At 36.9% G+C, this 14378-nt stretch overlaps 2 protein-coding genes across 3 annotated transcripts; one reads left to right on the plus strand and one right to left on the minus strand.

Moving 5' to 3' along the window:
* The first annotated feature begins 1216 nt into the window (after nucleotides 1-1216).
* Nucleotides 1217-9695, plus strand: LOC103324076 (COP1-interacting protein-like protein). Its single transcript, XM_008226111.2, has 13 exons — nucleotides 1217-1572; nucleotides 2155-2334; nucleotides 2716-2836; nucleotides 2916-2955; nucleotides 3476-3528; nucleotides 3619-3674; nucleotides 4196-4348; nucleotides 4450-4643; nucleotides 4919-6537; nucleotides 7216-8148; nucleotides 8686-9094; nucleotides 9210-9272; nucleotides 9380-9695. The coding sequence occupies exons 1-13, from the start codon at nucleotides 1514-1516 to the stop codon at nucleotides 9448-9450; spliced, it is 3951 nt and encodes a 1316-aa protein (XP_008224333.2). The 5' UTR covers nucleotides 1217-1513; the 3' UTR covers nucleotides 9451-9695.
* A 589-nt stretch (nucleotides 9696-10284) lies between these two features.
* LOC103324075 (Protein phosphatase 2C family protein) lies at nucleotides 10285-12493 on the minus strand. Of its 2 annotated transcripts, none has more exons than XM_008226110.3 (5): nucleotides 12281-12493; nucleotides 11528-11818; nucleotides 11041-11293; nucleotides 10655-10764; nucleotides 10285-10525 (listed from the first exon to the last, which is right to left on the minus strand). In XM_008226110.3, the coding sequence occupies exons 1-5, from the start codon at nucleotides 12311-12313 to the stop codon at nucleotides 10388-10390; spliced, it is 825 nt and encodes a 274-aa protein (XP_008224332.2). In that variant the 5' UTR covers nucleotides 12314-12493; the 3' UTR covers nucleotides 10285-10387. The 2 variants fall into 2 exon arrangements, with proteins under 2 accessions (XP_008224332.2, XP_088901005.1); XM_089044879.1 differs by having other exon boundaries at nucleotides 11528-11832; nucleotides 12281-12414.
* Nucleotides 12494-14378: the final 1885 nt, after the last annotated feature.

The following is a 14378-nucleotide window of genomic DNA, read 5'->3' on the forward strand; positions in this document are numbered from 1 at the left end:
TCTTAGCTAGAAGGTGAACAACTTGATTAGCTTCTTTGTAAATATGTTGAAGTTCTATATGATCAAAATGTAGGAATAAATTCCAGATATCTTGAACAGTTGTTCGCATGGAACAAGAAACCGAAATCTTCTTTGTAATGATTTGAATTAAAATTTTGGATCCACCTTCAATTTCCAAATTTCTAAGATGAGATTATGAAGCTCAAGTTAATGCATGTTGCAAGACTACTAAAGCTTCCGATTGTAGAATAGAAGAAGAAAGACCATTACAGAGAGCATAACCATCAAAGTTAATTTTAATCTAGGATTCCATGCATACAAACTCAACATTTAAATAAAATATAGGGGCACAAAATAAAATAATTGTTCTAGTTGAAACATTCATCTAATACTAATAGTGGCTTCTTGTCTATCCTTCATCCAATCATTGATCTGGTAGACTTTTTCCCCATCCATGCCGAAGATATCTTCCTCATGAGTCATGATTAACTAGTTCCATGATAAGCAGTAGACATGGGGTTTTAATAAGATTACTAACGTGTCAATGCTGTATTGGCTTGTTCTACAATTCAGCTTCTCAAATCTCATCATCTCTCACTTTAAGAAAGAGACAGAATGTTGATGTGGTGGGGTTACCTCCTTTTTCACATAGATTAATTTTTTATAATATTAAGAAATAATTAGCAGATTTAAGTAAAGCGTATTGGTCAGGATAGTGTGTCTGCATTACGGCTTTTGAATTAATTCTGAGTTTGAACTCTATTAGCATCTGTTAGTACACAACTAAAGTATATTATGGCTAATTTTTGCGACACCTTTGAAGTATTTTTGAAGTGTAATGTGGTCAAAGAATATTCTAAGATAGATTTCTCATTCATTTGCTTACCAAAAATTTTAATTTAAGCATTTAACACCCCTTTTGGTGGAAATTAAACGCCAACCACTTGCCAAAAGACAGCTTAGTTGGGGGGGGAGAGGGGGAATCGGGAGGCCTCAACGGTCCCATTGAAAGGGACACGGGCACTTCGGTAATTTCAAACCAGAAATCTGGGTCCCAGTTACCTACTGTATCCTTGTATATAATATGATATTTTGTTGCTTTCGTCTCAGCACCTCTTAACAACTTTTTATGTTTTTCCAAATTTACCCCTACCTTCTCTAATATTTGCACCATGCTTAACTTACTCAACTTTACTATTTTTATTTTTCTAAGCGCAGAAATTTTCAGTCTCTGCTTTGAGTTGGTATCCAAAGACAGCATACTCCTTGGATCCCTTCTCTCTTTCTCTCTCTTGTTTCAGTCTCTGTCTAAAGGCTCACTTTTTTGAGCTCAGACAAGCCTTTTCTCTTCTGGGTTTATGCTGAAATTTTCTTATCTTTTGCTCTGAGCCCATATTTTCATAAATTTGCTTCACATTTCCACACTCTTTCCCAATGAGTTTCTGATCCCACTTTTCCTATATCGATTCTAAAAGCCTGCTCTTGAGCCTCCCCAAACGATTTCCCTGCAAAAATGAAGTCTTCAACTCGGCTTGACTCAGCTCTGTTCCAACTCACTCCCACTCGGACCAGGTAATCCTCTTCATTTAATCAAATGCTTTTCAGTGCTTATTGTTTGACAATAAAGATTGGATTTGACTTTTTACAGTCTTAAAGAATTGGGTTATGAGTATGAACTAAGTGGAAATGTATTATTGTTTCTTTCGTGATCTGAGAGAGTTGGTGTTTTGGGATTGAGTCTTTTGGTGTTTTATTGGATATTTATGTGTCTGTGAGTATCTTGGTAGAAGTTTTGTCTCACTGTGTCAGTGCATGTGTAAGAGCGTTTGATTATTTGTTACTCCATCTTATATGGGATGCTTTCTTTTTGTTTAGTTAAGCACCTATTGTTTTTAAGGTTGTCAAGCATAGTCTTCAACAGTTCGAATTCAGCTTGAAGTACATTTGGTGGAAGGTTACAGATTTATTGATTGACAAGCCATATTTTTATTCGAAACAATAAAAAGAAAGATTTTGATGAAAATGGACTATTTGTTCTTTTCTTGGTTGTTATGTTTTGAGTTTATCGTGTGAAAATATAATTGCAGAAGTTGCAATCACAGCACAGTGTTATTCAGTTTGATCTTTTCCCCCACTTTCACTCCATCTTGATAGGTATGATCTGGTTATATCTGCAAATGGAAAGACGGAGAAAATAGCTTCTGGTTTGTTGAATCCGTTTCTTTCCCACTTGAAGACTGCGCAAGAACAGATGGCCAAGGGTGGCTATTCAATCATTCTTGAGCCGGAGTCTGGCAGTGATGCAACATGGTTCACAAAGAGTACAGTGGAAAGGTCTGTAATGGAATTCAATACCCCTCTTATTTGGAGTATTTGCAACATGTTTGAAAAGTGCATATGTCTGATCCTCTTACACCTACTAGAAATCGTAGAGTAAACATGACCATTGCATACAAGGCTTGCGTGATTGCTCATTTGGAATCACTTCTCATTTTAAAGTTTAAACACAGCAGATCTTTTATTTATTTTTATATTTAAATTTTTTAAATTTATCTTCAAGCATAAGAAAAGTGCTTACTAGGCCTTATAGGCTCACCATTTCATCATTCTAAGCTGTGACTGTTGCGAGTGCTTTGACATGACAATCTTGTGCTACAGTGATAACTTTCTCCCGGAAAATCATCATACTGGACTAATATGTTAGGTGACTGTTAGGTTTGTTCGCTTTGTGAGCACCCCAGAGGTCTTGGAACGGGTTTACACTTTAGAGTCTGAGATTTTACAGATTGAAGAGGCAATTGCGATTCAAGGAAATCATGATATGGGACTTAATCCTGTAAGTAAAATCTCTTGGTGTTCAATGATCTGCGTGTCATATTGTCATAGAAAAGTCAGTCTCAGTTTCTTTGTGACAGGTAGAGGAAAATCATGGAAAACCTGTAGACAGCATTGAAGGTAATGTTGAAAAGACGACTATACAATATGTCGCATAATGATTTTCGTATTAGTAAAGTAAGAGATGTTTTGCCTCCTGTTTTCTTTCAATTTTGCACTGTACCGCTGATATTTGAGTTGTTTCCCCTCCTCTCTCAACACACTTGATGCAGCTACTCTGGTGGCCCCGGCTTATGCCTCTATCAGGTGGCAACATCCCCTACCTTCTCCTACCTTTTATATGGGGGAAAAAGGGAGGCTGTTGGGGGTGTGAGGGGGATTAATAGGGAAATTTTCCTATGCTTGTTCATTTCAGAACATGAAGTCTGGTGAAAGTCTCACTAGGGTTCTATCTTTTTCCTCCCTTTCAACTTCATTTTTGTTTCATGCAATGGGATGCATGAACTCGGTCAATTAAGCTATGTAGTCTGGTGCAATGTTTGTTTTAGTTTCTGATTCAAAAGACTCTAATTCTTTTTATTTTTATATCTCAGTAAATGGTTCTTCTATTGGATTTTAAACCCCAAGTTATTTTGGACAGGAAACAGGCCTATGCTAGATAGTAATGAAGAGAAAGCAATTGTCCTTTACCAGGTTTGAAATCTATACCCTCATCATGGTTTTTATTTTATTTGTTATTGTTGCTTAATGTCTCTGATTTGGTTTCTTTTCATAAACTGGCAGCCCGATGCCAGTCAACCTGAAGCAAATGGATCCACTGCACAAGGGGAGAATTCAAAGTATGTACCATTTCTTCGACTCCTAAGTCCCCTTCCTTTCATGGATATTAAAGTTATCATGACAAATAAACTGTTGATCAAGGGATCAGCAGGTGTGATCATGAATAATGTGCAGTGGTCACTTCAAGCCTTTATTTTCATTTCAAGTAAATGAGGGATGCTTGGGGGGGTTATAGCACTATTTCATTGACCCTTATACCCAAGGCCAGAGTTTGAACCTCCTTTTCTGCCTTTGGTCTCCTTTGTATAAAATTGAAGAGTCGTTATCATTTGCTATAAAAAAAATTGTAAACCATGAACGCCAGAAAAAAAGAAACATGGGTATCATATTCATATTTCAATAACAATAAGATTAAAAAAAAAAACATAAGAGTTACGATCAACAACATATACATTCACACGTGTGTGTCCATCTCCATGCATGTACAGTGTACTCACCAACACATATTTGCTGATAAGATTCCATCTCACCAACACATATTTTTTGTGAGTGGTAACCCGTTTATCTCATATTATGTTAGAGTTCAGCTTTTAAAAGTCCTGGAGACACGCAAAACTATGCTGCAAAAAGAGCAGGGTATGGCTTTTGCACGTGCTGTAGCAGCAGGTTTTGACATTGATCACTTGCCACCATTGATATCATTTGCTGAATGCTTTGGGGCATCACGCTTAATGTAAGTAGAAATTGCTTCTACTGGCAACTTTAACATTAACATATGGCAGGATATTTTGATTGGAATCTTTCCTGATAATGTTTACTTTATCAATCTAACAGGGATGCTTGTAGAAGATATAAGGAACTATGGAAAAGAAAGCATGAAACTGGCCAATGGCTTGAAATTGAAGCAGCCGAAGCAATGGCTACCAGATCAGAATTCTCTGCCATGAATGCATCAGGCATAATGCTTTCAAGTGTGACGAACAAACAAAATGAGTTCACTTGGGAAAATAATGGAAAATCAACTTCAGGTAGGAATTAACCTTTTTTTAATTACTCTTCTCAAGAAATTTCGTCATGGAAACCTTGCTTCATTGTTCTCTGAGTCTTAAATGGTTTGCAGTTGTAAAGAAGAAGGATGAAAAGTGCTATTTCTCATTTTGTGGAGGGCCCCATTCATCATATTGCATAGCTTTATTTTAATCGCATTCCACAATTATATTGTAGTTTTGTTTTCATATTGTCTTCTGTCTCTGTTCACTACTTTTATGTTTAACTGGAAAGATTTTGTCTGCTTATCTTTCAGAAGAAAAGCTTCCCGCGGATCATCAACAACCATTAAGCCACCAAGAATATTTTCCCGGCCAGTTTCCCCATCAAATGTTCCCTCCTTGGCCTGTTCATTCTTCTCCAGGTGCATTACCAGTCTATCCACCATATCCCATGCAAGGAATGCCTTACTATCAGAATTACCCCGGAAGTAGCCCATTTTTTCAGCCACCTTATCCAACAGTAGAGGATCCTAGACTCAATCAAGGTCAAAGAATGAAACAGAAAAGGCACTCCATGGATAGTGCTAATGGCAATCTTGAATCAGAAACATTGGAGACGGATGGTTTGAGAACAAGATCCTCAGATGATGCGGAATTGGAGAATGAATCTTTGAAAAGTCGAGAATCACAAAAGAAGGGTAGCCGCTCAGGTAAAAAGCAATCAGGCACGGTTGTCATTCGGAATATTAATTACATCACCTCAAAGGGGAAGAACTCTTCAGATAGTGAATCTCAATCAACTAGTGACTCTCAAACTGATGAGGAGGGCGGAAGTTTTCAGGATGGCATTCCAGATATGAAGGTTGTTTCCTCTCATAAATCCTCAAAAAGAAAAGGAAATCATAAACAATCTATAGATAGATTTAATTCATCTGAGAAGGAAGAAATGGTTTCTATGAAGGAGGGGGATGAAGGGAACTGGCAGGCATTTCAAAATTTCTTACTTCGAGATCCTGATGAAGACAGACGTGATCTTGACCAAGGCATGTTTTCTATGGAAAAGAAGGGTCAACTGAAAAGGCGACAAAATACCCTAGGGGATGATCCTTTGGTTTCCGGTGGTCTACAGAGGGGTGAAATTCAAGAAGGAAGTACAACAGATATCAATAAATATAGTGGAAATGTTACCCGTTTGCAAAAGTCATCAAATGATGCATTGTTGATCTCTGCAAGAGAGGACCAGTTGGGTCACAGTAGGAGCATAGATGGTCAAATGGATTTACGGTCTACAGAAATAGATGGCAGAAGGGGTGGCTATAGGAGGAACGCCAATGATGATTTTATGATTCATAGACGTGATAGCCAGTCAGGTTTTACAACTTCTCCGTCTGATCCGCTTGCTGTAAATGGATTTGATCGTGCAACTTACAGTATGGATAGGAGGTCATCGAACAACATGGATGATGATTCCTACATTGTTCCATTCAGGTCAATTTCACTAGATCATGTTGAAAACAATGACAGAAATGCTATTGACATGGGGTCTGAGTTCCCATCAGCAGTTCAGAAGGCGGAAAACATGGCCCAAGTTAATTATGAGCCAGATGAATTGACTTTAATGCCTGAGCGTGGTGCTGAAAAGGGTTCAATAGGCTATGACCCTGCTTTGGATTATGAAATGCAGGTTCATGCAAAAGAGGGTGCTTCTCTGGATAAGAAACAGAAGGAAGTGGTGAGTGACAACAAGCAAGGGTCTAAGAAGGCTGACAAGGACAGGAAATCAAAACTTGTTTCAGATACTTCCGATAAGAAGATAGGGGGGCCAATAAGGAAAGGAAAGACCTCAAAGTTGAGTCCTTTGGATGAAGCGCGGGCACGTGCTGAGAAACTAAGAAGCTTTAAAGCCGATCTTCAGAAAATGAAGAAAGAGAAGGTTATTTATCATTTTCCTATGCGTTTTTTTATAGAGTAAACTTACAAATACCTCTCCTAGTGTTTACTAAATTGCAATATCCTCCCTCCTACTTGTGGAATCTAAACTGTTCTCCGTTGGTCAAAATTAGCTTTTTTGATAGAAAGACTTTGTTAGTATCATCTCTTGACCCTTTCTGTGTGCCTTGGACTTGCTCTTCAAATCAACATATCTATCAACCTTGTTTTGCTCTTCAAATCAAGAAAAATGTGTCATAGAACTCTGAAGCACTTGAACTTTTACGAGGTCGATCCACCTTATTAATTTATACACCCAAACATATTCGTAGACCTGGTGTTTTTTCTTCATGGGAATAATTTTATTCCTAAATAGCCTATTAGTTATGACCTTTTAAATTCCAGAGAGAGACTCAAGTTCACAAAATTGCAACTATTTGATTTTAAATCATTAGTAAAAAACAAATATTCCACATATTCCAATAAAATAAAAAATGTAATTACTTATTGCTTTCAGTTTTTCGTGTGATCATATTTGTTCTGTGTTGTAACTTATTTCTTGTGTCTGGTGTCTGTGCTACAATAGGTTATATGTCCAAAAGTTGGCTTCACGTGCTATATGCTAGCTAGTTCATCTGGTTTGTTCATTCAATTTTCATATTCTTGAGCTTTTGGTTTTCAGGAAGAAGAAGAGATGAAACGACTGGAAGCTTTAAAGATACAGAGGCAAAAGAGGATTGCTGCTAGAGGTGGTGGCATCCCTGCTCAGTCACCATTGCCCTCACAGCAAAATAGGAAACAAGGGCTGACAAAGCTATCTCCAAGCACTCACAAAGGATCAAAGTTTAGTGATTCAGATCCAGGGTCATCATCTCCTTTACAAAGGGTCCCCATCAAAACGCCGTCTATGGGCTCCGCTGATTCTCACAAAACCTCAAAATCCAGCAAACTGAATTCCGGAATCCACTCGGCTGGAAACAGGTTAAGCCGGTCAGCATCTTCATTGCCTGAAAAGAAAGACAATGTTGGTGTTACAAGTGATGCTAAGCCATCCATGGCACGGATTAGAAGATTATCAGAGCCTAAGGTGACTAACAGCCATCATGTTTCTTCAGTGAAGCCACGGAGCACTGTAACTGTATCAAAGCCGAAAGTATCTGATGGGCCTGAGAGCAAGAAAATATCTGCTATCGTGAACTATGACAAAAGCAAGGCTGCTACTCTCCCAGAATTGAAAATCAGGACATCCAAGGGACCTGATGTTGCCCAGAGCACATCAACAACAAGGGGAACGACACAGAAGGATAATTCTTTGAAGTCTACCCCTGAAGGTGCCCAACTGAAGAGGAATGATGATAAAATTTCACATCATAATGATGGGGATGACAACACAGTAATTGAGAAAACTGTTGTGATGCTTGAGAAACCTTCCATTCCTATTGTACATGCATCTGAAGAAAATTTGCGGGACGAAAAGGGACATAATATTAGGGAGAAAACAGAGTTGGTGTCAGAATACGCTGCTATTCGGGCACCAGTTTATCCACCGACAATTGCTACAATCGATAGAGAACCCACTAATGACTTATTAAAGCAGCAAGTTCAATCTCATGAGGTATGATAACCAAAAGACTTCACTTGTGGTTTTACATTTTTGATCTATACTGACTGCAATGGACCATGTTGAGTGTGATTTGCATATGAGAATCTTTCAAGCAAGGAAAATTCACTGTTTACAGTCTTGGACTCTTCAATACTGCGTTTTCAATAACTGTGACCCAATAGGAAGATTCATAGGTTTTAGTCGTATGTGTTATATCAATTTTTGGTTCAGTGCTCCCAACTAACAAACATGCAGCTTATATGAGCCCTTACTATTACTACATGTGAAGTTCAAAACATTTAGTGAATTGTTTATGTTCCCTTGTCAAAGCATCATAAATTTTAATTGCAGTTCAATTGTTTTTGGTTATTATTGTTGTGTTATTCTAGGTGGTTAGGCACCCTTTTTCTGCCTCTGCAAAAATAATATACCTATGAACAATAAGATATATTTTTCGTCACATCATTGATTTTGGATCAATTTCCGACTGGTGTTTGTGCAAATTTTTCTTGATGATCTAAGATTTTCGTTTAACCACTTTGATGATAGGCCGCTAGGAGTAATATGGAGAAGGAACCAGAAATTTTTTCAATCAATAGTACTGTTGAGAAACCGTATCAAGCCCCTTATGTGCGGGTTTCTTCTCTGGAAGATCCATGTTCTCATAATTCTGAGTATGGAAAAGCACCCCCGACAAGTTTAGAGACTGGGGCTACAGGCACATTGACCATGAAAGCTCTCGTTTCTGAGTCTAGTAACTTGAAACTGGAAAAGATTCCAGAAGCAATTGAAAGGCCTCAGGTAAAGGAATCATCAAAAGGGTTTAGACGGCTGTTAAAGTTTGGGAGAAAGAACCATGGCTCTTCATCGGGCGAACGCAATGTTGAATCAGATAATGTCAGCACGAATGGTTCTGAGGTAGATGATAATGGGACAAACACTGTTTCTTCTAGTGAAGGTAACTTGCATTATGCCCTGAACGATCACATTCATTATGCATGTAGACACACTTTAATCAATTATGTCCTTAATATTACATAAGTTGACAGTCAATTTTTGGTGCCCATTATCAGTCTTTACATTAAAGAATCTGATCTCACAAGATGAAACTCCTAATTCCAGTGCTACACTGAAGTGTAAGTGTTTACTGTCAACATGATTTGCTTCATTCTTTCTTTTTTCATCTTTTCAATGATTACATAATTCTAATTGAGACCTAAGGATTTCTTTCATATGGTTGTAGCTTCTCGCCATTTCTCCTTGTTGTCACCGTTCCGAAGCAAGACTAGTGAAAAGAAGCTGGCAACATCATGATGTGAACGCTTACAAAATCAAAGATGAGGAAGCAACAAGCTTGCCTTCTTTTTCCACCAATCGGTCGCATATATCTACTTTCAAAGCTATACAGATTCTCCTGTTTTGTATGTTCAAAAGGATAATCTTAGTTTTGTTGTTGCATAACTTGTCTTTGTACATTCATATTAATTTGTTAGTGTTGCATGCGTAATGCGTTTGTAGCTCTGCCCTGCGTAATTAAATGGTTGTAGACTTGATAGAAATTGTTGTTGTGGACTCGGGAACAGGATTGATGTCTTGGGTTCTTATCTCACATGGAAGGATAAATGAACGAAATAGATTTCCTTCAGATTGACGAGTGACTTGTAATTTGATTTCAAAATAAAACAAATTTGGAAAGAAAAAAAAAACAAAATAGTATTTGCTCCTTCACACATGATTTGTTCCATGGTAAAAATCTGATATATGTTGGTGATTGAATCATCAATGATGTGAATTTTTGTTCGAGTGTAGTTCAAATTAACAGTCTAGCAACATAATATGGCAAATTGTTTGATAAAAGTACGTTAACTTTAAAATAATTCGACTCGATGGGTTCACAATATTTCGCCTTTCAACTCTTTCCAAATGCATCCAAGAGAGCGAAATTTGTTCTAAGATTGTAGATGTTTGTCTTTGGTCAAAAGGTTGTTCTGTTGCTATTTTACACCCGTTGAATATCAACAGTGTATGAACTAAGGTCCCTCTGCTGTGTTGAGGTCTCATAGTTGACTTTTTTGAGCCTTTCATTTTAAGAGGCTTTTGGGTTCTGTTTCTTTGTTTGCTCTATTTGGTGGTTCTGTGGCCCGCAGGTTTTTGCCCTCTTAGGCTGGTTGTTTGAATGATATTCAGATCAAAACAAAAGGTGTCTCGTACAAGATGAACAAACGACTGTGGAAGCAAATTGAATGGCATACTAATCAAATCTAATGACCAAGCAAGAAATGCTGCCTCTGCTCATTCTATTTGAAGCTTCCTTTGCCAAACACTCGGAAGCTGCTTGTGGATTTTCAATGTGCTTGATGAGATTCACAGCCTCTTGATTCTTCATTACCTGGAACACATGCCAAAGTTGAAGAATCACATTATGCAAATGCAAGCTAGAAGATTTGTAGAAGTGAGATGCTCTCATATGGAAGAACTTTTGGTAAACATATGTGGGATGGATGATAACAAGTTTTACCTCCCATATTCCACTGCTTGCTAAAATGACAAATTCAGTATCAGGATCAACCCTTTCGGCCCCAACAACAAGGTCTGAGGTTTTAGACTGCCTGGTGCTTGCTGCATTGCCTGTACCACACACTTAAATGTGAACTTTTTGCACACAAGTATCAAACACAAGCATGTCAAAAATGAGATACGGTGATGGCTATTGGATATCATATGATGAGTTATTTCCATTTAAGGTCACCAAATTTGTTCCCCAAAATGGTATGGTAGTGTTTCCCTTCAAGAAGGGTCCATTCTAACTCTCTTTGTTTTTCCCAAAAGTAAATACCGTCATATCATCTGTCACATCATTTCGTGAATAAATTTGGTGATTCTAGTGTTAACGGTGCACTGTACCTTTAAAGAATCTCTGAGACCAATGTCTTTTGCCTGATTGATTGTTCCTGCTGCCTATCTGATGAGCTAAACCATCTCTACACACAACTGCTCTATAGTCACCCATGTTAGCTAATACAAGCTTCTCCCCATCGATCACAATCGCAGAAACTGAACCAACTGCATGTGTGTCCTCTGTGCTCTCTCTAGTCTTTGCTCTAGCACCAAGATATGCCTTTCTCATTGTCTCCTTGCTCTTTGCCCTTACATGAGACTGCACAGAATGTGACATGAAAAAGCAAAGCTCAGAGGATGAAAAAAACACAAGAGAAACAAAACAATTGTAGGGGGTATGGAACTAGACTTGTCTAAGTGTGTATTAAAATTGATCAAAGCTGTAACATTGTGCAAATCTTAATCAAGCAGTTTCTTAATGCATATTGGGTTGTGATTACTTTAATCTGTGCTTAATTAAAAGCAAGTGTTTCATGTAAATAGGGTTGTTTACCTCTTTAGGATTCTTGTCAAACAAATGAGACTGCATGTACTTGGCAACCCTGTCACCGATCCGAGCATCGAAAACTCCCAAAAACCACAACTCAAGCTCTTCAATTTGCTCTCTCTGAACCACAACAAAGTCAGAGTTGGACTCTTCATAACCAGCTGGTGATTTAAAGGCCTCAAGCGTATAATATCCATGTGAGACTGCTGGCATCATCCACGACGGTTTCTTTGCATTAGTGACCTCTCTTTTCTTCCTCCCAGCACTTCCCATGAGAAAACGTTTCAGCTGCAACGCCTGAAAGACCATTTCTAATTTAATTAAGAAAAACGTTTCAGCTTATGTTATGGTGCTTGAGCATACAAACACACACACGCATATATATATATATATATATATACTGTATACATACACACAAACTTTTGTGTAGATTAGTGTTCATGATATACATTATACAAATGAAGAATGAAAACTTGGAAAGATGGAAAAAGACAAAATCAAACTTTGTAAATGGTAATTCCATGGTTATAATAATATTCAATCTCTTTCCTTTTCCTTCTTTTGTCATTTCCCATTTTGTAAACACAATTGACATCTTAAACAATCTGGCACAACCCATAAAAGTTATCAAACCAAAATCTGAAACCCAGAAACTAGATTGTTCAGATTGTCCAAGAACTCAAATATAAATGCTATAAAAAAATACATTTTTTCATGAAAAATAAAATAAAAATAAGAAATGGGAAAAGATAGCCATACCTTTTGCTTAAGATGAAAATCTTTCAGGGCCATGAACACCCCCGAAATTTGATCAGAGGCCTTTGGTGATTATCTGGTAATTGAAGAAGATAATCACCTTTAGGCTAAAAGAATTTTAAAAAAAGAAAGGTAAACTTTTTTCAAATTGAAAAATGAGATAGAGGGAGGAAGAAAGAGCTATACTTGGCAAAGATAACAGTTTGCTAGTCTCTGTGGGCAATATAATTACAATTTATAGCTATTTAAAGTCAATGAGGAGTCTAAGCTGGTTGTATATTCATCTAGACCTCCTGTTTTTGCGTTAATTACTGCATTAAAAGATAGCTTTAATCATCCATCAATCTGTGAGCAGAAAATTTAAAATTTTCTAACTGCCCTTTTGTGGATATCATGTCTGGTCAAAATTACGTTGTCAAGCATTAATTTAATTTTCTTTCTAATATTAACGGCAGGCTTCTATATTCTCACCTTTTTCTTGTTTTCAGTTTGTTGTCATGCACTTCAAAATCTGTATTTTATTATTTTAAAAATAGTTATATAAAAAAAAAAAATTCGTGATGCAAGACTTGTAGCTCAAATGATTAAAAGTATTTACTCATGCCTGACCAATCCAAAAGGATTTTATTCAACGTCCTAAATTCAATCCCCCAATATTTATATATGATAACAAATTAAACACGAGATTTCAAACCTAAAACAGAGTTGCTTTGACTATAAACATAAAAAGAAAAATTGGTTTTGAGGAATGAAACAAACCTTATAGTTTTGGAAATTTTCATCCAACTCGGATTTATGGTATTAGGCCAACTAACTATCATAATTTCGGTTTGGTGACCTGCTTTAATTAAAGAATAAGAGGTTTTTTTTTCTTTCTTTTGAGACTAAAATTATAGAGATTTTATTTATTTTTTTTGTTATCAAATAAACAATAATACATTATTGATGAACAAACCTCCGGGCACGCATGACTTTTTATGGGTCTTAAGTTTAGGTCATTAGATGCCAAAGAGGTCGCCATTTTGCTCTCTACCCATACGACACTTTTAATTACCCAATAACTACGACAGAGAAGGTTTATGATTTGTAGGAACCTTCCTCAGTATTTATGCTTTTCAATGTTTAGGTTTATTTTCACTTGAAGTCGAAAAAAAATTTTGGTTGGGCAAGAAAATTGAAACCAATTTACCATCTCACTGCCAAGGGATATTTCCAGGAAATTTCAGTTTTGACTCTTCCTTGACTCCATCTCTCGGGCCATAGACTTGCAGTTTCGAAACAAACAAATTGTTGACTCCGTGAAGGACGGCAAAAGGATTCTTCTTCTGGATATTTGAGACGTGGGAAATGATAGTCCTGTTGAGTTGTCCTTGTCCGATTAAGACCTTCCCTAACTTCTCTTGCACGTTGTAAAATGCTCTATTTTTTTATATAACAAAAATAGTCATTCAAGTTTATTTTTATTTTTATTTTTCTGAGACAAGCGATATTGAGATGGAGAAATCGAACCTCAGATCTCGGATGCGGTAAATACTATTAACTATTTAAACTACAAGTCTCTTGCAAAATCCATTCGGTTTTTATATATGTATCAACGTTAGTATGTGCATTTGGGCTAAAAACATCCCATGAAAAAAGGATAAAGAGCCATTCAATTGTTGACTTCTTTTGGCGAAGGAGCTCATACTGGGCATTGAGTCAACACAGAACTGACAGGGAGGGTTGAGATTAGAAGGGACCGAAGAGGGGTTGATGTTTGGCTCTTTTTAATTAGAGTCATTTCTCCTTTACTGTTGTGAACAATATAACACACCTATATATATATATATATATAATGAATTTATTAAAAAGTATAAATGTACCAAACCCTGATTTGGTTATATTATAAACAGCCACATATTTTACATTTAGAATTAGGTGTTGCATGAAGGTTAACATGCCCTTTGGTTAATCAGGGCAGGTCCAAATGTAGCCTTCCTAATAAGTCCATTTTATTTTTTTTTAATAATTTTAAAAATACAAGTGATAATCTAAATTAATCTAATATATGAAGAGAGAATTTCGAACTTAGGTGCATTTAACTGGCCTAACTCACATTTGT

The sequence above is a fragment of the Prunus mume genome, linkage group LG2, assembly GCF_029339155.1.
Source record: "Prunus mume cultivar Tortuosa linkage group LG2, ASM2933915v1, whole genome shotgun sequence".
Taxonomy (NCBI): domain Eukaryota; kingdom Viridiplantae; phylum Streptophyta; class Magnoliopsida; order Rosales; family Rosaceae; genus Prunus; species Prunus mume.

Excerpts from the sequence above, each read along its gene's own strand:
- LOC103324076 (XM_008226111.2), top strand. The coding sequence starts at position 1,514 with ATGAAGTCTTCAACTCGGCTTGACTCAGCTCTGTTCCAACTCACTCCC. Across the intron at positions 8,149-8,685 it reads AGCAAGTTCAATCTCATGAG|GCCGCTAGGAGTAATATGGA; the intron begins GTATGATAACCA and ends CTTTGATGATAG. Across the intron at positions 9,095-9,209 it reads CACTGTTTCTTCTAGTGAAG|TCTTTACATTAAAGAATCTG; the intron begins GTAACTTGCATT and ends GCCCATTATCAG.
- LOC103324075 (XM_008226110.3), bottom strand. The coding sequence starts at position 12,313 with ATGGCCCTGAAAGATTTTCATCTTAAGCAAAAG. Across the intron at positions 11,294-11,527 it reads TTGACAAGAATCCTAAAGAG|TCTCATGTAAGGGCAAAGAG; the intron begins GTAAACAACCCT and ends CATTCTGTGCAG. Across the intron at positions 10,765-11,040 it reads GTCTCAGAGATTCTTTAAAG|GCAATGCAGCAAGCACCAGG; the intron begins GTACAGTGCACC and ends TGTGTGGTACAG.